The sequence below is a fragment of the Alosa sapidissima genome, chromosome 10 (assembly GCF_018492685.1).
Source record: "Alosa sapidissima isolate fAloSap1 chromosome 10, fAloSap1.pri, whole genome shotgun sequence".
In the NCBI taxonomy this organism is placed as follows: Eukaryota; Metazoa; Chordata; class Actinopteri; order Clupeiformes; family Clupeidae; genus Alosa; species Alosa sapidissima.
This window is the reverse complement of record NC_055966.1, coordinates 34,429,728-34,454,812: the sequence shown is the minus strand read 5'-3', so window position 1 is coordinate 34,454,812 and position 25,085 is coordinate 34,429,728. Positions and strand designations below refer to the sequence as shown.

The window sequence follows — 25,085 nt, the reverse complement described above, 5'->3', positions numbered from 1 at the left end:
CAGCACTTCACCTTGTGCTGTTAAAACCATAGATATACATAGAATGGCATAGATGTCTCATCCGCGTTGCTTGCCAATGGAGGTCGACGTCCGCACCTCGCGGCCATCTTGCCACAGTTAGTTCGCTAACTCACATTGTGTTTCAATGGTGCACTGTAATGACATGTAGATGGCCGCCGGTGATGCCGTTGGAGACTCCGCCATGAGACATCTAGCCATTCTATATATATCTATAGATGAAACAGTTCACTCATGACTCAACACAAACCCTGAGGTCACGCCCCAGAACCTGCATGACTCAATTGACTGTGCACCACCTTGTGGCACCAATTCATATACAAGTGCAAGCAAAATGGCTGGTTACAGCAAGAAATTAACTTTGACCACTTACTTTAGAGTTTGTCTAAGAGTTTATTTAAGTGTGAACCATTGTACAAGCAACCATACATTCCAAGCATGGAAGAACAGAGGAGACCGAGGGAGTACAGACTGCAGCAGAGGGGCACAATGCAGATTTCCACATAGCAGATTGGCATGGAGTGGGGGCTGCCGTTGAGTAGAGTGGTCTGTTCTAAGACATTGTGCAGTGGAATAGTTCTTAAGTGGTTGTCAAGGTAAATGAAGCTCTTACTAAATAAAAACAGAACACAGGCTGCAAGAGGAACTGCACATATTTCTGCAAATATTTCTGTATCTCAGAGAGACTGAGTCATATATGAGCACACACACACACACACACACACAGAGTTTGCCATCAGACCCGACACTCACAGGTATATGAAGGTGAACACAAGTCACCCAAACACACACACATGGTAAGACACTTCTACTAAGGCAAATACAAATATGTGTTGACAGGCCAGTAATATACACAAGCATTTGCATGTGAACATACAATGACACACACACACACACACACACACACACACACACCTTTAAGGCAAAGAAAATTAGGTTTGCCAACAAACCAATGACATACACAGGAATATGTGAAAAACATATACAAAAATGGGCACACACACACACACACACACACACACAAGGGCACACGCAAACATGTGAAGGGTTGTAAGACGGTATCTATACGCACACTAAAACACAGACCAGTCCCACATCAGTTATTTCTGTGGAGCCACATCCTTATAGGATTTGGTCAGGGTCAACGAGAGACGAGAAAGACCATGGTGCTACTGCATATGGGTTGTCCAACAGAGGTCAAGACATGAAAGAGGGGGGACGGAGAGAACAGGAGTAAAATGTTAACGCCACAGACTAATGTAAGAGGGGTGATTTAGATGAAATGAAAGCGAAGTGAAGGTCTGGGTGCGGTTCTCTGAGGACTGGAGGGAGAGCATCAGTGTGGGGGGGGCTGCATCAGTGTGGGGGGGGCTGCATCAGTGTGGGGGGGCTGCATTATTTTTGGTGTTGAACACAGTAAAGGCACTTGGACATGAGACAACAGATCTGAGCCCATTACTACTAAATATTTGGTTTTAGGACATATCCGTGCCTGTGTGTGCATCCACGTGTGTGTGCCAACATAATCCAGACGACATCCATCCATACACAAAGAGTGAAAACAACCAGAGACATAAAAATAACTTGAGTAAAATAAATTGGCATACTAAATAAAAACAAGTAGTGGTTCAAACCAGCACTGGAAGCCATAGAGGATTCTTTCATTTAAGAACAAAATAAAATAAAAAAAAGCATTGCATAGCTGCACAGCTGTCCGTCTCGTGTGTCTTCTGAGTGTCTTGTGTCTTCTGAGTGTCCTGACGCCGTGAAGCTGAGAGGGACTGGAGCAGCCACCCGCTAGGAGCTCAGCGTCCAGGCCTGACCCTCAATACCAGCCACAGCAGAGTGCTGAGCTGAGCATGACTGATTGCACTGTGGATCCAAAACCACTGGAAGAACAATGTGTGTATTTGTGTGTGTGTGTGTGTGTGTGTGTGTTTTGCATGTCCCTCCAACAGAACGTGTGGCTGTTTCCTGTCAAAGGAGGACCCATGTTCTAAGATTGAAAGACGTTTATAAAAACAAAAAACAAAACTGGAGTTCATCTCCTATACTCTTCTCCTGCAGACTTTGGATGAGAATACCCAATACGCCCCAAAAATTCAGCAAAGCAGCAAATATATGAACAATAGTGCTGTGTTCACAGGTGTCCTCTAGGGGGCGATAAGCTCTAGTGCTTCTCTAGTCCATCTTCCTGCTCCTCACCCCCTTTTCTTTTCGGACTCCCTCTTTACAAAGGTGGAGCTGAGTAGCACAGAGTAACTATATTGTACTGGGATAACGCTATGCATTTTTGCTTCTGGGAGTAACATAGAATGCACGTAGAAACACTCTCACATACAAACGTTAGCACTTCCTGTTTGGCGACTCCTCCCAGCAGTGCTTCTACCCGCCCTGGTTTGTGCGCAGACCGTGCAAGAGGCGAGAGTTGAAAGAGCCGGGGGGGGGTCAAGGGTCACTGAAAGGCCAGCAGTGGTCGCTCCTCGCGCTTCTGCCACGGGCTCTTCTTGTTATCGTCCTCGCCGCTGTCGTCGGGGACGACCAGCTCGCCAGGTGGCGGAGCCTGCAGGCGCGTCTGAGCAGGCTCAGTCCTGAAGCCCTCTTCCTCATCCTCCTCATCCTCCTCCATGGGCTCAGGCAGAGGAGGGGGCGAGTGGAGGGGAGGGGGCAGGGGTGAGGGGGGCGAGGGGGACGTCGAGGACCCCGTGTCCCCCCCTTCCTCCACGTGTCTCCTCTCCTCCTCCTCCTCCTCTCTCACTCCGTTCCCCTCCGACTGCGGGCTGAGGACCGGGGTTCCTCCTTGGCTGGCGTTGCCGTTGGAATCTTCCAGAAACACCAGCTGCGTGTAGGTGACACTCGGGGCCAGCTGTGGCGGAGGGAGGGGAGCGGCGGCGGTCATCGGGGGCGACTGAGGCGTGTCCCGAGGGGTCGTCCGGCCCTCCGTAGCCACCGCTGCCGCCCGGCGCCACCCAGGCCCCCTGACCTCGCCCATGTCCACGCCCGAGTCCAGGCTGGCGTCGTTGCGGCGTCCGGCAGGCGCGGGGCCCCGGCCGGCCCCGTGCAGGTCGATGTAGGAGTGGCGGATGTGCGCGTTGGAGCGGCCGTCCAGCGAGACGAACCAGGCGCGCGGGTGGGGGAGGGGCTTGCCTCCCCGCAGCTCCATCAGGGCCTTCTCGGCCAGCAACGTGTCCTCACCATTCATCTGTACCAGGCCCAGGCCTGCCTGGCTCAGCCGGTCGGGAATGGACAGCGCCTGGCCCCACTGCCCCTCCCCTCCACCCCCATCTCCACCTCCGCCTCTGTCCACCTCTCCGTCGTTCACGGCTGCCCCCCCCTCGGTCCCCTTGGCCGCCGCCTCGCCGGCCGCCGGCCCCAGGGGCTGGTGGGAAGCGGCCAGCTCGGCCTGGATGGTCTCCAGCTCGCTGCGCTCGTCCGACTGCAGCAGGAAGGCCTGTCCCGAGAGCGGGTGCGTCCCCGGCAGCCGCATGTAGTGAGCGGGGATGACCAGCGTGGGCCGGGGCCGGACGTACGCCCCCCCCGCTAGCGCCTCCCTCTGGGCCTGGCTGACCGCCAGCTCCGAGCTGCAGCACAGCAGGGCGCCGGGCCGGGGGGGCAGGGCGAGCGAGAGCGGCAGCGGTCCCCTCTCCAGCTGGTCCACCGAACGCGAGAGGAGCAGGTCTCCGCCCACGCGTCGCTCCAGCGCGCCGTCCAGGCACGGCGAGGAGGTCGGGCCGGGGGTCCGGCGCGGCGCGTCCCTCAGCGGCGAGAGCCGAGGCTCGTCGTCCCGCCTCTGCCCCCCGCTGCCGACGCGGTCCTCGGAGGACTTGGGCGGCAGCAGCGGGTGGGGCGAGGACGTGGAGCTGAGGACGTGGAGCTGGACGCCGAGGAGCGGAGGAGCGGGGGCAGACGAGACGTTGACGACAGCATGGAGCTGCAGCTGCGCCGGTAGTCCGCCTCCGACAGCGCCGTCGAGCGGCACGCCTTCAGCTCCAGCGTCTCGGCCGAGCGTCGGAAGTGGCGGCCATTGGCGCGGGAGCTCCCTCGGCCGCTGGGGAGGTCGTTGTCCTCGTCCTCGTCCTCGTCGTCGCGGGACACCGTGGTCAGCTCGTCGGCCGACGAGGAGGAGGCCACGTACGCCACGGGCTTGAGCATGGGCGTGTGCAGGTCGGCCTCGGGGCCCGGCGACGTCAGGTCCAGCGTGTCCAGCTGCGTCTCGCTGATCAGGTTGACGTGGGACATGGAGGTGGACTGGTCCCTCTTAGAGCTGTCCAGTGCCGAGGACAGCACCAGCTTCCGGTGGGAAGGCCGCGAGTGAGCACACTTACGCCTGGCAGGACGACACAACCACAAAACAAGACACAATATCACACACAGACACCAGCACACATTACAGGGGTGCCCATAGCAAGACACATTACCCTAATACCGATAAATGGACACAATATCACACACAGACACCAGCACACGTTATAGAGGGGTGCTCATAGACACATTACCCTACCATACCGATAAATGGACACGCATGTCAACACAGATTAGGAATGACACTATAATTTAATGACCATCATTCAATTGCAAGGATCATATACAGTATGACCAACCTCACGAGGAAGCCCTTCTATAAATGACATTCAGCGTTATCTTGTGTGGAAGGAACAGGAGAGTGGATGTAAAGAGAGGGTTGTCTGGCAGTGCTCACACAACACACACACACACACACACACACACCTGCAGTAATAGAGCAGCAGGCAGAGCAGTGTTGTCTGGCAGTGCTCACACAACACACACACACACACCTGCAGTAATAGAGCAGCAGGCAGAGCAGTGTTGTCTGGCAGTGCTCACACAACACACACACACACACACCTGCAGTAATAGAGCAGCAGGCAGAGCAGTGTTGTCTGGCAGTGCTCACACAACACACACACACACACCTGCAGTAATAGAGCAGCAGGCAGAGCAGTGTTGTCTGGCAGTGCTCACACAACACACACACACACACACACACACACCTGCAGTAATAGAGCAGCAGGCAGAGCAGTGTTGTCTGGCAGTGCTCACACAACACACACACCTCCAGTAATAGAGCAGCAGGCAGAGCAGTGTTGTCTGGCAGTGCTCACACAACACACACACCTGCAGTAATAGAGCAGCAGGCAGAGCAGTGTTGTCTGGCAGTGCTCACACAACACACACACACACACCTGCAGTAATAGAGCAGCAGGCAGAGCAGTGTTGTCTGGCAGTGCTCACACAACACACACACACACACCTGCAGTAATAGAGCAGCAGGCAGAGCAGTGTTGTCTGGCAGTGCTCACACAACACACACACACACACACACACCTGCAGTAATAGAGCAGCAGGCAGAGCAGTGTTGTCTGGCAGTGCTCACACAACACACACACACACACACCTGCAGTAATAGAGCAGCAGGCAGAGCAGTGTTGTCTGTAAGCTTCATATTAGGGATGTAACGATTACCAGTGTTAACGGTAAACCACGATAAAAATGTTGACGATAACAATTACCGTTTTCATTTAAAATATCATTAAAATATCATTATTATCACGGTCGACAAATGCACCTGCATCCAAAAAAGCTCAATACCTAACTGCAGCAATCTCCTATTGCATAGCAAAAGACATGATGCCTTTCCAGATGGTTGAGAGGCCTGGCTGTCTGAGGGTGATGAAGGTTGCTGTGCCTCATTACAAAGTGCCTTCACGCATTTTTTTTTTAAAAGACTGACATACCAAAGATGTATAATGCAGTCAAAGCTGATGTTGGGAAAAGTTTGGCTCAGGGTTCATTCTTTGCTGCAACTACTGACCTCTGGACCAGTGAAAGTGGGGCTGGCCAACTATACATCAGCTTCACAATTCACTATCTCACCCCAGACTGGCAACTGGAATCACACTGCTTAGAAACCCAGTTTTTCCCAGAAGATCACTCCGCTCAAAATATCAGAGTTTTTTGAGAATATGTTGGATGAGTGGGTGATAAACAAGACAGATCTGGTCTCCATAACCACAGATAATGCAACCAACATGATCAAGGCCTTTGAACAGTTCCCAGATCTGTGGCTTGGATGCTTCGGTCACAATTTGAACCCGGCCATCTCAAAGGCTTTGAAAATTCAGAGAGTTGAAACAGCAGTCAGGGCCTGTCGTCATCTGGTCCAAGGCTTCTCACGGAGCTGGAAGAGAACGAGAGCACTGACACTGGCTGCAGAAAGGCGAGTTTGGCATCTGATGCCCAAGGATGTTGACTTAGTTGTCATGGAGCAACTCTGAGCACATTTACAGATGCACTTGGCTCAGAGACACGAGTAACCATATCAGTCATTAAGCAAGTCCTTGACCACATCATTGGTGATATCCTGGAGGAAAATGGTGAGGATCCAGCCCTGACCAAGCAGATGAAACAAGTAATGAGAGAAGACCTAAGCAAGAGGTAGACAGAGAAGGCAAAAGGTGTCATGCAGATGGCTTGTTTCATTGACCCCAGGTTCAAAACCAACTTCTTAGATGAGCCTCCAAATGCTGCAGCTGACAGCTGTGTCCAGGAGGCCCTGAAGCTGACACCTATACAAGTCAGGCAGGAACCAGAAAGCACCAGCAGTACCTCCACAGCAGTATCAGAAGGGAAAGGCCTGGCTGGGTTGCTAAAAAAAGATTACTTTAACAAGGCAGCAGAGATCTGAAGATGGTTCAGTTCCAGCCTCCTCAGAAAATACAGTGAAGGAGGAGATCAAGGTCTACATGTCTCTGCCATCCATTCCAGCCGACGATGATGCACTGGTGTGGTGGAGTGGCCATGCATCAGAACTGCCTCATCTTGCCAGGATTGCAAGGAAGCTTTTGTGCATCCCAGCAACCAGTGTTCCTTCCGAGAGGCTATTCAGTGCCAGCGGGTACATCGTTTCCCCTCGTAGATCACTACTTAAACCAAAAAAAGTAAATATGTTTTTACATTTTAATCTCAAGCGAATAGAGATGCATACATACAGGATGCTAGATCAGCAGCATCTTATTTGTTGATGATGGAGAGAATAAGTATACAATCAGTTCTGTTCCATTGATTTGTTTACATATTTTGTTTGTTTATTTTAATGTCATCAACACTTGAACATTTGGATTTGATTACATTATGTGTGTAGTTATTTTTGTAATTTGTGTAGAGTGGCTATTTATTTTAAATGCATAATGCACTTTTGTCTTATTTATGTAAGGTTTAGTTTAAAGGGAAACTTGGCAGGATTAGCTATATTTCCCCCTCTGCTGGAGAAATTGTGCATTATGCTATTTCAATCTGGAAAAAGGTAACGATAGTTTACAAGCTAGCGAAACGGTTGGCATAAGTTCAGAAGAACAATGGATGTTACAGGGTAAGAAACACGAACACTTCTCTTTCCTGGACGGTAGTCTCAATGTTGCAAGGTTGGTTTTCCGCCTAGGGACGCTAGGGGCAGTGGGGAAAGTCACCATTTTCACCGGAACAGGTCATTTAACCATCCAAATGATTTCTAAACAGGTTTATTATATAGTTGCCAAGTTCTCCTTTAAAGTGTTTACATAAACTTGCACAATTGTTCATTTTCCTGACAAATAACAATTTTACATTTTAATTTTGATGATGAAGAAAACAAGTATATAGTTAGTGGTGTTTCTTTGATTTGTTTACATACTGTATTGTTCTTTATGTCTTAGCTTGAATGTTTGGATTTGTATAAATTAAACCTGCACTACTGGAAATGTTCCTGACAAATAAGCTTTTTACATGCTGAACCCTTGTTCCTTTGATGTTAAATTTTGATGTTTTTGATAAGGTTTTGTAATATAATAAACACTGTTACACTTCAAACTATTTCAGCTTGTGTAAGCCTATCAGTGCTTTCTGAACATATTGCACACACTTTTAAAAAATACCGCGATAATATCAAAAATCGTGATCATTTTGGTCACTATAACCGTGAGGTTAAATTTTCATACCGTTACATCCCTACTTCATATGTTTACTGGGATGCTGAAGAAGCCCAGCCTGGCACTGACACACACACACACACACACACTGACACTGAGACACACACACTGACACACACACACACACACTGACACTGAGACACACACACACACACACTGACACACACACACACACACAGACAGACACACACACACACACACACTGACACACACACACTGACACTGAGACACACACACACACACTGACACTGACACACACACACTGACACTGAGACACACACACACACACTGACACAGACACACACACACTGACACAGACACACACACACTGACACAGACACACACACACTGACACTGAGACACACACACACACACTGACACAGACACACACACACAGACAGACACACACACACAGACACTGACACACACACACACACACCTGCAGTAATAGAGCAGTAGGCAGAGCAGGAGCAGCAAGATCAGGGCCATGCCTCCCAGAATGGCCAACAGGAACACCGTGTGGTACGTGCTGATGTCCTTCGCCACCACTGGACCTAAGACACACACACACACACAAATGAACACAGGCAGGAAATACACATTCATAAATACACAGGCACCCACCCACACACACACACACACACACACACACACACACACACACAGAGATCCACACAGACAGGAATACCACACAAACTATGCCCATACATGCACACACATACACACTCACACACAAATAATGCTTAGGTCAGCTTTCAAGTATTAATAATCTTGCTGGCACATCAATATCTGTAAGCACAAGCCCTACTTGAAATGGAAAAAGTATTCCTGAGTGCGTCAACCTTCGGCCCCAGTGCTGCTGCGGATTTATTTCCACTTCAGTCATCACACAGGAGACTGATATCCCATCTGTTGGGTCGGACTGTGTGCAGGGATCTATCAGTGTGCAGCTGAATGCAATTCAGTGGTTTGGGCAAGATAATTGTATTCTTCCTACTTTGATCTCATATGCATTCCCACGGTTTAGTTTTATCAGACATATGCCTTCAATGCAGAGCAAGATTGGCTTGTGCTGATATAGCCTGGGAGTTGATTGGTTTGGCCTGATATAGCCTGGGAGTTGATTGGTTTGGCCTGAAACCCTGGTAATGTAGAATGGTAATGTGCTACTGCAGATGTTTACTGGGTTACCATGCTGAAGACGTCTGGTCTGCTCGTCTGCTTGGGAGTTGTACATGTGTATGAAAAAAAAAACAACGTCTGGGGCCCACTTTTAAATGTTGGGCATAGTGTAAAGTTTAATGTCTACCCAAAGCTAATTCTGATGCGGCAAAGTCAACTTGCTAATTTAATGTCATAAGAAAGATCGTAAGCACAAGCATCAGTGGATCAGTTTAGTGCGCCTTCCTGCCACACAGCAGCTTTAGCTCCTGCATAAGACACCTTCCTGACTGACTGAACAAATTTGGGTAACACTTTACTAAACGGTATCTACATAAGAGTGTCATGACACTGTCATAACTTGTCATGACAAAAACTGAATGACACTAACCCTAACCCTAATTTGTCATGACAAAAACCGACACTTGACCGTGTCAAGTGTCAGTTGGCTTGACTTGACTTGTTTATAATGTTCATGACACGTTCATGACAGTGTCATGTCACTCTTATGTAGATACCGCCAAGTAAAGTGGTGTTACCCAAATTTGCCAGTCGTTCCAATTAGGGCTCTAAACGTTTCTTAATTAAATAAATCATTTTAAAATGGCGTTATACGCTACATTCCGTCTAGAGCTGCAAACATTTTCTCATTTGGGATCTGTACCCAACTAGGCTTTATATTTAGCACAGCTCTTGTAGCCCTCAGAAAACTAGCAAATGCTGATGCTGCTCATTTTTCATTCTTTTTTAATTCTCTGTAGGCACCGTACAGTGCACATGCAGTAGTCCACTGCTAGCAAAGGCCTCAGACATATTTTTATGACTGCAATAACATGGCTAACAGATAATATCTCTCTTGGTAAGTTGTACAAAATGTAGGCAGAAAACAATGTAAGCATAAAACAAGCCAAGCTAATTCTTGTTCAAACACAACGGTCTACTAGTGCTTTAGCGGAGAATAGCTTTTGCTATGCAAACATGCTCATGTATCTGCATACAATGGCGTAGGGCATTTGCCTAGACTGCCGCCTAGATTAAAGATTAACGAATCGCACTGTCGCATGTCTCGCCTCGTTTTCTTTTCACGTCCGCAACATCAAGCTTGCTCTGGTCTCACACACGGCTGAACAATTTGGCAATGTTAGGTTTTAGAAAACAAAGTACTGTAGGTGCAGCAGTCTGGAAACATAAACTTTTTTCCATAAACCTTTTTTTTTCTTTTTTCCATACTTTTCCAGACCTGGAAAATACTAAAATTAAATTCCAAACTTCAAAAGGAACCCTTTGTGTGGTCAGTCATTTGGTTAAACAGGAATATAGATCTACCACTGAAGATGATGTGCTTGTTGCTGAGTGTGTGGTATGTATGAAAAGGGATATATGTGTGTGTATGCGTACATGTGTGTGTCTGCGTCTGTGTGTGCCTGTGTGTGTGTGTGTGTGTGTCTGTAGATACATGTGCAAATTGTGCTTGCATACAAACACAAGTAAGTAAGTGCAAAACCAGTGACTTCTGTTACCTGCTGCCACTTCTGTGTGTGTGTGTGTGTGTGTGTGTGTGTGTGTGTGTGTATATGTGTGTGTGTGTGTGTGTGTGTGTCGGTCACCTGTGTTGAGAGGAGACATGGCTGCGACCCAGTAGCCCAGCTGTGAGGCGATGTAGGTGAGGATGAGCTCGTCTCCTTCTCTCTGCACGTAGCCCAGACTGCTCTTCAGCCACGCGCCTGAAACAGCCACAGCAGCAGCACACACTTCAGGGGAACGCCTGACCCCAGATCAGCCCTCCCCTCCTCCATCCCATGACCTCCTCCACACACACACAAGAACAAAACATCTGACTCCACTCCCCCCCGACAGCACACACCTCTGAGCTAAACACTCTCAAATTGTAGTCAAACACGTTTCAAAAAGGTCTTCGGCGGAGTCTCCCGACTCACGATGCTCGGCTAACAAAAACAAAGCACCAAGGAACTGTTTCATCACAGAGGAGTTTCATCACAAAAAAAAAGAAAAACATGTGTCACAAAGCATGTGACAGCATGGGATGAACAGTTCCTCTTTTGCGCCAGCAGGTGGCAGGCTGCCTGAAGGATCCCAGTGACGGCTTTATGACTTGCCAAACGTTCTGAGAAGTGGGGGGGAAACACAATAGAGGAAGAAATGAATATAAATGACTACATAAAGGGAGGGGGGAGGGAGTAGAGGGGGGAGGGGGGAGAGGGAGAGGGGGGGGCTGGGAGGGTGGACAGTGAGTCAGCATTCTCGCCATTTGTTCAATCTCTCCATTACGTAGAAAATCATATTGATCTCAACTTGACCCGCCACAGAGTCAGCAAGCTCTCAGGTATGCGTGGTTTAATTAAGCACTCGCACACAAGCAAAGCAACTAGCCTACACAAACAAACGCATACACAGACACACACGCACACGCACGACACAAACACAGACACACAGATGGAGATACAATTTTATCTCCAAGAAATAGGTCAGGAGGTTATATGGAAATGTTGGGGAACACCCTAAGCCTACGCACATTTTTATCCAACTTGGATGAGATTTGTCCCATATGAACACAAAACAAGATCCAACATCCAACGTGCTGCTGCTGATGGTTAAAGTGGCGGAAAAGGACTCAGTAGGCTTGGTGGCCTGCACACACCCTAACCTACTCCAACTGTGTAGCCACGGCAGGGTTGGTCAAGGCAGTGTGTGACCCCACATGTGTCTACATGCTGCAGTAATGCAGACGGTTCAGCGTTCACAGTGATCACACAAAAACACACACGCGCACGCACGCACGCACGCACGCACGCACGCACGCACGCACGCACGCACGCACGCACGCACACACACACACACACACAGAGGAGAAATCTCAAACTCTCAGTGGGACGAACTGAGTGAGCGAGCTGCTGTTTATGAGCCCTGTGCAGGCGTGTGTTTATGGAAGGTTGCTGGGGAACATCTCAGTAACAAAGAACAGACCAGGGAGGCCTGGTGCTGCCAGTGTAACTTGGGACGGACACACACACACACACACACACACACACACACACACGAAAACACACACACACACACAGGCATAGAGAAGACGGAGACACACATCATGTGCTTCTTTCAAAATAGCACTGTTTTGTTCTGAGTGTGACGAATCAGGTCAGCATGCTCACACAGAGAGTGTGTGTGTGTGCGCGCTTTACACACAGAGGTGTGTGTTATCAATATGTGTTGTGTGTGCGCTTTACACAGAGAGGTGTTTGTTATCAATATGTGTTGTGTGTGCACTTTACACACAGAGGTGTTTGTTATCAATACGTGTTGTGTGTGCACTTTACACACAGAGGTGTTTGTTATCAATATGTGTTGTGTGTGCGCTTTACACACAGAGGTGTTTGTTATCAATATGTGTTGTGTGTGCGCTTTACACACAGAGGTGTGTGTTATCAATATGTGTTGTGTGTGCGCTTTACACAGAGAGGTGTTTGTTATCAATACGTGTTGTGTGTGCGCTTTACACAGAGAGGTGTTTGTTATCAATATGTGTTGTGTGTGCAGTGCATCGGTGTCTTAGGTAAAGCCTTGCAAGCCACTCACTAGCAGACAGATGGTAAGATATGGTGTATCGTGTGTGTGTGTGTATATGTGTGTATCTGTGTGTGTGTGTGTGTGTGTATGAGTGTGAGAGAGAGAGTGAGAGCAATTCTTACAGACACAAATACAAACACTGACAACAGCTTCAAGATGTGTGTGTGTCTAGCAGGCCTATGACATACCACTTTATGAATTTATGAGACTGATTCCCCAATGGCCATCTGGAGTCACAGTAACCCTTGGTTACCAAGGCACCACAGGAACTGAAAACCTCCCATATTAAGACATTAACACACACACACACACACACACACACACACACACACACACACACACACACACACACACACACACACCTACAGGCTCCCAGTCATGTGATGATGACCTATAATGGCCATAGATTTCATGCATCTCACACGCATGGCCACTCTAGGAGTTTGGTCGCACATTGATGAGGTCACAGTGGACAGGTCACCCTTGAGCGTGCAGTGGGCTTATCATTGGGAAAGGGACGGACAGGAATAGCCCTGGCTGTCACAAGGGCTACTGTCATCTGGCCGAAATAAAATTAGACTAATTACAGTGGTAAAAGTCATTATACCTGTTTCCATAACAGGCCGTGGCGTATGAAGGAGACGTGCTGTTCACCCCCCCCCCCCTCCTGTGGGTTAAGCAGAAGGAGAGCAGCTAACTGCACCATGAAACATCATGTGAGAGGCTCCTTCTGAAGTAGAGACTACTTCATATGACAACAGTGTGTGTTGTGGGAAAAACAGGAGCGAGAGGTGCAGCTCCAGTCCAGAAGAAATGATTTATTGGTCAAATGCCGTGGGTCTCTTTTTGGTTTCATAGCATGTGGCAAACTGTAGTGACCGCTTAGATAACCAGTCAGATTTGAGAGGGTTTTCACATGTGTATGCACTTCTTGTGTGTCTGTGTGTTTTCGTGTGTGTGTGTGTGTGTGTGTGTGTGTGTGTGTGTGTGTGTGTGTGTGTGTGTGTGTGAGGGAGTGTGTTTGCATGTATGGCTGCATGCATGTGCACTTATGTGCGCACCAGATGAGAAAAAAACTTGGCAGGAAAAATCTCGACCTCGACCACAACCACACCCACGATCCTGAGCGTCTTTGGGAAGACTTCAAGCCCCAAGTCACTATCCAGCTGAACTCCAGCAATCACACACCCCGTGATAAGACTGAGGACTGAGGGCTAACCTTGGGGTTTGTTAAAGAGGAGCTGGCTTCAGCCTAAAAGTGACCGCTAAAATCTTTACGGACTCAGAGAGAACAGAGAGAATGAGAAGGAGAGAAGAACAGAGAGAATGAGAGAAGGAGAGAAGAACAGAGAGAATGAGAGAAGGAGAGAAGAACAGAGAGAATGAGAGGAGAGAAGAACAGAGAGGAGGAGAGGAGGAGAGAAGGAGAGAAGGGGCAGCCGTGGTCTACTGGTTAGCACTTTGGACTTGAAACCGGAGGGTTGCCGGTTCGAACCCCGACCAGTAGGCACGGCTGAAGTGCCCTTGAGCAAAGTACCTAACCCCTCACTGCTCCCCGAGCGCCATGTTGCCATGTTACATGTTGTTGCAGGCAACTCACTGCACCGGGTTTAGTGTGTGCTTCACCTCACTGTGTGTTCACTGTAAGCGCTTTCAGATATAACCTCCGGAGTATATGAGGAGGTTTGTCAAACGGAGGTCCTACCCTTCGGATGATTCAGATATGAAGCTAACCTGCAGACCTAATACTGACCTTATACGGACGTATGTGTGAACGACATACACGCACATTACAGAATCTCCATGTGGTTGTCGAGTGAGGGGTGGGGGCTTGTAGAGTTCACAAGATGCGAGATATGACGCAGAATATATGCGGCCGCTGCCTGTCACAGCTGCTTCTTATTTACAAAGTGTAGCCTATGCATTATGTAGGCTAAAGAAGAGAAATCTATTGTGCATAGGCTAATACTTGAAGTAGGCTAGTCACGTAAGTGCGCACTTGAAATTGACCTAGCCTACAGTATTTGTATGTGTGCTTCAAATAAACACATTTATCTGTTTTCAACGTTATGTACCAGAATTAGCTATAGAACCCCAAATCTGGTTTGCGTTGGAGAGAGAGAGCATGCACAAACTTTATGGTAGGCTACCAGCCAATTCAGTAGGCTAACTCAAGACTTCAAGATCATACAACGTTTTTAAGCAACAAACAAAATACTAACATCAATAACAGTGAAGTTGTTCATTTTTCCACGGTTTATTTTTTCCAAAAGCATCCTCTCCCCATGTGTCGCATTTACGTAAGGAGCTTGGAACAAAGTTGGGTTTTCTTCGTTTTCATTTTCTCTAGGCATATATGCTCAGCAAATATCAGCGAGCTCAGCAGGTCATGAAGGCTATCAATGAACAGAAAACCGTGTTGGCTAACAATTTATGAAATACTCCTGCTATTGTCGTCAACAACGTCGCTGTAGGCTACTGCCTTTTCAGCGCCTTCTGCTTATGATGATTCAGTCTTCTGAATTCGTTTGTCCTTGCCATGCAGTTGTAGGCTAACGTGTCTCTAACGTTCCCTTCAGGTGTTCTATCAAAATGCTGTCTGCCCTCATGGACAGTAGCTCAGTGATGTCTGCATCTTTCCAGGTCGGAGATTTTCTGGACAGCATGCCACTCCATCATAACACTGGCATTTAAGTCAGATCTAACCACATGGACGCACGAAAGAAACGTCACCAACACGCCCTCTCACTAGGTGTGAATTTTAACCGCATGTTCTACTCCTCGTTCAGACACAGCACATTTACATAATGTCCGGAGGAAATACTGGGGGGGGGGGGGGGGGAGTAGTATAAATACCGGGTAAATTCGGACTTCCATATGACCGGTTATGTCATTCAGATATACGGCCCCACCGTTTAAAATCGGCAGAACCTCCGGTCTAACACGTATGTCTGAAAGCGCTTTGTGTGTTCACTGGTGTGTTTCACTAATTCACGGATTGGGATAAATGCAGAGACCAAATTTCCCTCACGGGATCAAAAGAGTTTTTATACTTATACATATATATACTTATACTATACATATATATATATATATATACTTAATATACTTAGAACAGAGAGAAGGAGAGAAGAACTGAGAGAATGAGAGGAGAGAAGAACAGAGAGAATGAGAGGAGAAGAACAGAGAGAATGAGAGAAGGAGAGAAGAACTGAGAAGGAGAAGAACAGAGGAGGAGAGGAGGAGAGAAGGAGAGAGAGAATGAGAGGAGAGAAGAACTGAGAAGGAGAGAAGAACTGAGAGGAGGAGAGGAGGAGAGAAGAACAGAGAGAAGGAGAGAAGAACAGAGGGAAGAGTCTAAAAAAAGCGAACAACTAATAGAGGGAGCAACATGGGAGAGGGAGAGGAGAAAAGGAGTGAGAAAGAAAGAAAAACATGAGAGAGAAGGAGAGGGAGAGAGAGAGAGAGAGAGAGAGAGAGAGAGAAGAGAGAGAGAGAGAGAGAGAAGAGAGAGAGAAGGCCAGATTAGAGGCAAGTTAGAGACGACAGGAAGACAGACGTGTGGCTTTGACCGCCAACCACTGGCTCTACTACCCTCTCCGCTGAAATGGACGGCTTTCAGCCCGTCACATCCACCCGTCCCTGAGGTCAGCAGGGGACTGGCCTGGCCACGCTTCTAAACTGGGGTTCCCCTGAGGGTTCTGGACTGGCCACACTTCTAAACTGGGGTTCCCCTGAGGGTTCTGGAATGAGTAAAGGCTACTGCATTGATATTCCAAAGGCCAAAGTGAGCCCACAAACACAACAAAGAAAACAAAGTGAATTCTGGGTCATAACACAATACACCAGTCTATCTTTTCACTCAGTTCTTTTTACACACTCTATCACTTTAAATTCAGCATTCAGTACTTCTCTGTAGTGTGTCGTCTTGTGCATATCTGTAGTGGGTTGTGTTGTTCAGCTCTGTAGTGGGTTGTGTTGTACTCTGTAGTGGGTTGTGTTGTGTTGTGCATCACTGTAGTGTGTTGTGTTGTGCATATCTGTAGTGTTGTGTTGTACTCTGTAGTGGGTTGTGTTGTACATCTCATGTTTTACGCATCGAGCCGTCGTCATGGCTACCGAAATATCTCCTCGGGTCTCTCCGGTCTCCTCATAACGCTCATAACTGTTCCTCCCATGTGACTCTAATGTGACCAGTGCAGACTGCCGTGCTTGTCTGCGCATTATTCGATTATGAGTATTAAAAAGTGTTTTTGTTTTTTTTGTGTCCTGCTTATTGCGCTGGCTGGCCATTGTGCAACCCCTCGCCCTCACTGGAAGTGGAGCAGCGAGAGAGAGAGAGAGAGAGAGAGAGAGAGAGAGAGAGAGTGAGTGAGTGAGAGTGAGAGTGAGAGTGAGCGAGTGAGATTGAGTGAGAGCGAGCACAAAGGCACTCTGTGAGTGCTGCACTGTGAAAGCGCCCAGACAAGCTTTGGGTTACACAGGAGCAGAGAGCTGGCACCCAACTCATGCCCACACAGTTCTGTGCCCATGCTGCTGCTGGGGGAAATAAACACGCTGGCACCCAACGCCAGCCCTGGACAGAGCGGAGACACACAGCCAGTGGCTTTGATGGGTCACTGGTTGCTAGTTTGCTTCTAGTGACATTAGAAGAGAATTTCTAGTTTCAGATGAAGGAAAATTTGAGATGATGGTCTCCAAGAGAAGTTTAAAGAAAAATGAGAGAGAGGGAGAGAGAGAGGGAGAGAGAGAGGGAGAGAGAGAGAGAGAGAGAGAGAGAGAGAGAGAGAGAAAGAAATGGGTAGAGGTAAAATGAGCAGGCAAAGAAAATCAACAAACGCCGGGCGCATTGCAACACCCTCATGTCATGTCCTCGCCAACAATGACCTAATGAACTTGCACTCCATCCCGCTACCCCCCAGCATTCCATCTAGCGGAGCGTAACGTCCTGATAAGGTTCCATCAACATTCTTCAAGCGATCAATCAACATGCTGAGGAGCCGTACCAAAGCACTGCCCTCCCTGTGTCGCTCTCACCACTTCATTCAGATAATCCCTATGATTAGGAGATCAAGGGGACAGGAAATCTGGGGACCTTTGAAGTGCTCGCACACAAGCACACACATGTACACGCGCACGCACAGGCATGTACACACACTCTCTCTTTCTGTAACTCTTTAGAATGCTGCCTTAGGGCACACAGATACAGTAGATACACAACATCTTAATGCTTTCTTTTGCACACTAGCTCTCAGACATGCTGATATTTACAAACACACATTAAAACACACACACACACACACACACAGGAAGCCTACCCTTATCCCCAGCAGACAGGAAAGCAAAGTCTCTGACTCCCACCAAGCAGCATTCTGGAATATTCCAGGAGAACAGCTGATGGTGGGAACCATGCTGACAAACACATGCGCGCGCACACACACACACACACACACACACACTCACCAAGCTTGGGGTCGAACCTCCAGGCGGGGATGTGGTCATTCTCCTTCAGGCCACTGTTGGCAGGAAGCGGCACGCTGACACTGATTGGCTCGTTCACCTGAAGCTCCGCCCCGTCGCTGCCTAGCAGGTGCACGCTGATCGCCGCCACTGGAGTCAACTCAAAACCCCCTGCAGAACGACGGATCAGAACGAGACGGAGGGAGGGAGAGAGGGAGTGAAAGAGGAGAGAAAGACAGAGGGAGACAGAAAAACAAAAAGATAAGAGTGAGTGGAGAGAGTAGATTGCTTTTGTAAATTTCCTCGTACCAAATGTCTCCCAGGGGGACGCAATTATAGGCTGAGTGGTTAAAAAAAAAGAAGGATAGACAGATGACAGAAGAAGAGAAAGAGAAAGAAAGTGAGAGAGAGAGAGAGAGAAGGCAGAATGGAGGGCTTCCGAGAAGGCCTTTAAGATGCCCCCATCAGACTTCCTCAGACGCCCCTGAGCCACTGGCACATTAATGTATTCATTAGTGTGAATGTGTGTGCCTGATTTATGCCCGGCAACTCGGCCTAAATGTGCTTGCAGTGTGCGTGCGTGTGTGTGTGTGTGCGTGTGCGTCTATAAGCCTAAAATGACCTGACTGTATGTGTAACCATTTATGTGTAAATGTGTGTAAGACTTGCGGCTAGTGACTCACATTAAATGAAGGTTGGTGTTGGTGTGTGTGTGTGTGTGTGTTTGTGTGTGTAGTGTGTGTGTGTTTGTGTGTGTAGTCAGGGGAACAGTAGTCAGGGGAACAGGAGAGCGGTAGTCAGGGGAACGGGAGAGCGGTAGTCAGGGGAACAGGAGAGTGGTAGTCAGGGAAACAGGAGAGCAGTAGTCAGGGGAACAAGAGAGTGGTAGTCAGGGGAACGGGAGAGCGGTAGTCAGGGGAACGGGAGAGCGGTAGTCAGGGGAACGGGAGAGCGGTAGTCAGGGGAACGGGAGAGTGGTAGTCAGGGAAACAGGAGAGCAGTAGTCAGGGGAACAGGAGAGTGGTAGTCAGGGGAACAGGAGAGTGGTACAGTAGTCAGGGGAACAGGAGAGTGGTAGTCAGGGGAACGGGAGAGCGGTAGTCAGGGGAACGGGAGAGCGGTAGTCAGGGGAACGGGAGAGCGGTAGTCAGGGGAACAATAGTCAGGGGAACAGGAGAGCGGTAGTCAGGGGAACAGGAGAGTGGTAGTCAGGGAAACAGGAGAGTGGTAGTCAGGGGAACAGGAGAGCAGTAGTCAGGGGTGAACTTGGGCCTTACAGTAAACAGCCCAATCAAAGATGATAGTCTTTGGCCTAATCACTTTCACTGGAGCTGCCAATTCACCTTCATAAAATACTGATGTGCTTCGGTCTGTCCTGTCCTCAGTTCTCTCTCTCTCTCTCTCTCTCTCTCTGTCTCTCTCTCTGAGTCTCTCTCTCTGAGTCAAATTCAAATTCAAATATGCTTTATTGGCATGACAAACCATATGATGCATTGCCAAAGCGTTCACATGAATAATAATAATTAAAGAAAATACAAATACAAAATGATATAGACATGTACAAACATTGTTACACTTCGTCACACACGCACACACACACACACACACACACACACACACAGCACGTCACAACCATGCAAGACCATTGTCTGTACACGTGCATAGGAAAACCAAGACAGGACAAAACAAAACAAAACAAGCAGGAGACATGGTGTAACAGACTGGGGCTGGGGAGCAGTGTTGTGTTTGAAGGGTGGAGGTAGTGGGGTGATTATCTTAAGTAATGCCTTCTCTCAGGTTATGGAGTGAGGACACATAACTTGCTGCCAGTATGCATGTGCTGGTGTCCTCACCCAAAACTACAGCAAGTTTTTTCTGTTCGTCCAGTTTTGTGAAGTTGGGAATGATGTTGTTCAAAATGGTGAAATATTTGTCTCTTTGGGACCGATATTTGTCACAGTGTAGCAGAAAGTGCACCTCTGACTCCACCTCCCCTGTCATACAGTGACCACATGTCCTTTGCTCTTTTGGCAGCCATGACTTCTTGTGCCTGCCTTTCTCTATGGCTAGACTGTGGTCACTCAGCCTGTACTTGGTGAGGATCTGTCTCTGCTTCATATCTCTGACAGTGTGGAGATACTCTGCCAATTGATAGTCTTTTCGTATGCCAATGTAACATTCAAGTTTGTGTTGTAATTTTGTTTCTTTCTTCCAGTGTTCCAAATAAGAATTCTTGTTGTTCTTGTTAATTTGGTTGATTCTGATTGGTGGTTGGGAAGCAGTGCTGGTCTGGACAATTTGTGGGTTAGGGGTTATTGGGTTAGTTAAATCCGAGACCAACTGACATAGGGGACTGGTCTTAGGGCTGAGCTCTTGGGATTTAAGTGCTTTAAAATGTAGTGAATTTTGAGGGCTTAATTTTAGATGAATCCAGAATTTTAGTGATCGTTTTTGGATATTAATCAATAGTGGAAATCGGCCTAATTCTGCCCTGCTAGCATTTGTGGGTACTTTTCTTTGGATATGTAACAAATTTCTACAGAATTCAGCATGCAGGGCTTCTATTGGGTGTTTGTCCCATCTAGAGTAGTCGTGCTTACTGAGTGGACCCCATATTTCACTTCCATAAAGTGCAATTGGCAAAATGACTGTGTCAAATATTTTGGACCAGATTTTAATTGGTATATCTATTTGATGAAAATTTCTTTTTATTGCATAAAATGCTCGTCGTGCTTTTTCTTTTAGTGCATTCACTGCAAGACCAAAGTTTCCAGAGGCGTTAATTTTTAAGCCAAGGTAGTTATAAGAAGTAACATTCTCTAGGGCGGTGTTACCTAAAGTAAAGAGGTGTCTGGTTCCCTGAGGTCTGGGATGCTTCTGGAAGATCATAACTTTAGATTTATCCAAATTGACTGTCAGGGCCCAGTTCTGACAGTACTGCTCTAGCAGGTCCAGGTGCTGCTGTAGGCCCTGTTCAGTGGCCGACAGCAGCACCAGGTCATCCGCAAAGAGCAGGGATTTGACTTCCGTGTCCAACAGGGTGAGCCCAGGTGTTGCAGATTGTTCCAATAACACCGCTAACTCATTTATATAGATATTGAACAAGGTTGGACTCAAGCTGCAACCCTGTCTCACCCCACGCCCTTGAGTGAAGTATTCAGTTCTTTTGTTGCCAATTTTTACGCCACACTTATTGCCCAAATAAATTGATTTGATGATGTTATACATTTTACCCCCTATACCACTTTGTAGGATTTTGAAATACAATCCTTCATGCCAGATTGAATCGAAAGCTTTTTTAAAATCAATAAAACACGCAAATATTTTCCCCTTACTTTTTTGGTGAACATTTTGGTTTATCAGGGTATGGAGGGTGTAAATATGATCTGTAGTGCGGCAATTTGGTAAGAAGCCAATTTGATTTTTACTCAAGACATTGTGTTCAATAAGGAAGGCCTGTAAACGGGCGTTGAGGATACAGCAGAATACCTTCCCCAGGTTACTGCTCACACAGATGCCTCGGTAGTTATTAGGGTCAGATTTGTCTCCACTCTTATGTATTGGGGATATAAGCCCCCTGTTCCAGACATCAGGGAAGCAACCAGCTTGAAAAACAAGATTAAATAACTTGAGGAGAGCCATTTGTAGAATGGGTGGGCTGAATTTCAACATTTCTGTCCGGATACTATCAGGACCACAAGCTTTTTCAGGCTTGAGCTTTTTAAGATTTTTTATGAGTTCATCACTTGAGATGCTGTGATCAAGTGGATTTTGGTGAACACAAATGGCCTCTTCAAGCTTTTGAAGGTTTAATTTGATATGTTTTTGTTTATTAGTGATGTCATCTGGCATAGGTTTGTACAGGTTTTGGTAAAATGTTTTCCAGGTGTCTGGATTTTGAATTGCCAATTCTTTTGGTGGGGAATTGTTTAAATGATTCCAACTCTCCCAGAAAGTGTTGGTTTGGAGAGAGCCCTCGATTTCTTGTAGCGTTTTGTTGTAGTATTGTTGTTTTTTCTTTTTAATTGTTAATTTGTAATCTTTTAGGGCTTCAGAATAATTTTGTCTCAGACAGGTGTTTTTTTGGTCATGGTGTTTTTTGTTTGATAATTGCCTGAGATTTTTCCGTTTCTCTATACATTCATGGTCAAACCATTTTTCTTTTGATGGTTTTCTTTTCTTACAGTTTTTCAGCAGGTTTGCCATTTTGGCGGCTCTGTTATATATATTGGAGATTTCCTCCGCTGCCAGATTGACATCATCACTATTGGGTCTGAATTGTTTTAAAAGGAACATGTTAATATTGTTAGTAATTTCAACCGAATTGATTGCTTTATGAAATTCAGTAACACTGTCAGATTTCCATTTATATTTCTGATTTAATTGGATTAATTTGGAGGGGATTTGTATAGATGTTTTGTCGTTCATGCTTTTCAAGAATGTGGTTATCTGGCAGTGATCTGAAAAGGGAGACTGTGGTCTTACAGTGAATGCACTTATGGAGGATGGGTCCATGTCAGTAATGGCATAGTCGACTACACTAGTCCCAAGAGCTGAGCAATATGTGAACCTTCCTAAAGAGTCCCCTCTGATCCTACCATTAAGCATGTACAGGCCTAAGGAGCGACAGAGGTGCACTAACTCTTTACCATTTTTGTTTATGGTCTTGTCAGGATTATTCCTGGTCATTGTGATGGGGGTGAGGGTGGCCGATAGATTATTGAATATGTGATTGTTTCCTGCTGGGTCTATACAGTCTGGCTGTGTGCCTGTACGGGCATTGAAGTCCCCACACAGAAGGACATTTCCCTGGGCCTGGAAGCTGTTAATTTCTGTATGGAGCCTGTTAAAGAATTCCTCATCATAATATGGTGAATCATGAGGTGGTGCATAGGCTGCACAGATGAATACATCATTGTCACAGTTAAATGTGCCTTTTTGGAGTTTCAGCCATGCATGTGTTATACCCTTTTTTACTAGTTTCAATTTAGTTGCAAGTTTTTCTTTGTACCAGATTATAATTCCACCAGATTTTCTTCCATGTTTGATGTGGTCGTGTTTAATAGAAGGCAGCAGGATTTCTGTATAGCCTTTTGGGCAGTATGTGTCAGTGTCTGTGTTACACCAAGTCTCAATTAAAACAACAATATCTAGATTATTTAACTTATTTACAAAGTCAACATTTCTGCTTTTCGTTCCAAATGCTGAAGAGTGTAGTCCTTGAATGTTCCATGAGCTAATTGTGAGTGATTTCATGTGTCTTATATATAAGTATCATTAAATGGAGTGAAGAACAGTGACATATTTTTGTAGAAAGATCAAAATACATTTCAATTCCAGTTTTGACAGTGAACATATATGAACCTTTTTTTTTTTTTTTTTTTTTTTTTTTTTTTAACCTATTAAAGTACACAGAAGTTGCAGGAGTTGTCGCACCTGGCCAAGGTCTGATGGTTGCTGGAGCTTAATACCTTGGGTGACTTCAGCGTAGGTGGGTTGGTGGTGCATAGGAGGGCGCTGGGTTTCCTCCTGGGTTGCACTCCTTTCCTGTGCTCTTAGAGGTGGGCGGGGTGGTGCAGCAGCTGGGGAGTTTTTACCTCTCCGTGGGTTTCTGGTGGGTCCATGGGTCTGGCGAGCTGGGATTCTGCCGGGCTGCAGTGTTCTTCTGTCTCTGAGGGTGTGGTGAGGCTGCTCGGGGAATCTCTGCTCATGAGCTGAGGTTGGGGCTCTACAGAGGGTGGTGTCCTTTAAAACTTTTACAAAATACCTGACTCCTTCCTGGTTCAGGTGCACATGGTCTGAAAGGTGTCTATATGTCAGGTTGGGATAGTGAGCCACTTTAATGTTGAGGGAAGAGCAGTAGTCAGCTATCTCTTGGTTAATGTGTTGGATTGTTGTCCAGGGGAAATCTGTGCGTGGCGGAAGAGTAGAAAGGATGATGTTGGCCTCAGGGAAAGCTTTTCGTGCCGATTCTACGACCCTCTTCAGCAGCTCTAGCACTCCCATTCCTTTTGAGTGGAGGTCGTTGGTGCCGGTGTGGATCAGTAAGTTGTCCGGAGCTTCCATATCGAATTGCTCAATGTGTTGCAGTGCTGTTGCGGTGGTAGGGCACCATAGTTTAGCAGTCCTGTGGGTTGGGAACATCCGCTTTTGATGCAGGTGTTTTCCATTGGAGTCCATGAGTCTCTCTCTCTCTCTGTGTGCTTTTAGTAAACATCCCAGTCTCACTCAGTCCTTAAATGAAAAAAAAAGGAAAACAATCAAATTTGTAAAACAAACAAACAAAACAAAGCAATGTGGAATCTCATGATTGGGATTGTTAAGAGATCAAATATATAACAACTCTTTCACCAGGAGCGAGGACTATACCTTTAAATTGACACAAATGCTGATAACCTCAGGAAACGTTGGTTTAGTTGCAGACTTCAGTCAGTGTTTCCCATACATTGACTTATTTGTGGCTGCCCACCACAATATCAACATTGATCACCACACAGTGATTTTCCAGGTTGTACTAAATTGTGCTTAAATCTGGTTCATCATAACCACGCTACGCTAATTTGTTAAAAACTGTTGAATTCAAGTTAATTCTGCAAACCTACCCCCACAAATAGAACTGTCAGTCTAATACCCACTAATACTTTAAGTTCTCAGGCAGTGTGCCTGGTGTCAGGTGTGTGCCAGGCTCTTTAATGTTTGAAAATAGATCATTCAAAAATGTCTGATAACTTCAGGCACTAACATTTTCCTCGCCCTGAATACCTATCCCCCCCTCTACTCCCCGGCTGACGTCAAGAGTTATGGTGGGCAATGAGTTCTCTAGCTACTGAAAAGGCATGCAGCCTTACGAACACTAAAAACGGCACACTTGCCACT

The 25,085-nt window shown here is 46.9% G+C and overlaps 1 protein-coding gene across 1 annotated transcript; it reads right to left on the bottom strand.

Moving 5' to 3' along the window:
- Window positions 1-391: 391 nt before the first annotated feature.
- fam171a1 (family with sequence similarity 171 member A1) lies at window positions 392-24,275 on the bottom strand. The gene is given in 6 exon segments (XM_042105883.1): window positions 392-3,820; window positions 3,823-4,345; window positions 8,443-8,557; window positions 10,772-10,888; window positions 18,213-18,402; window positions 23,646-24,275. Coding segments are annotated over 6 exon segments (2,922 nt in total). The 3' UTR covers window positions 392-2,473.
- Window positions 24,276-25,085: the final 810 nt, after the last annotated feature.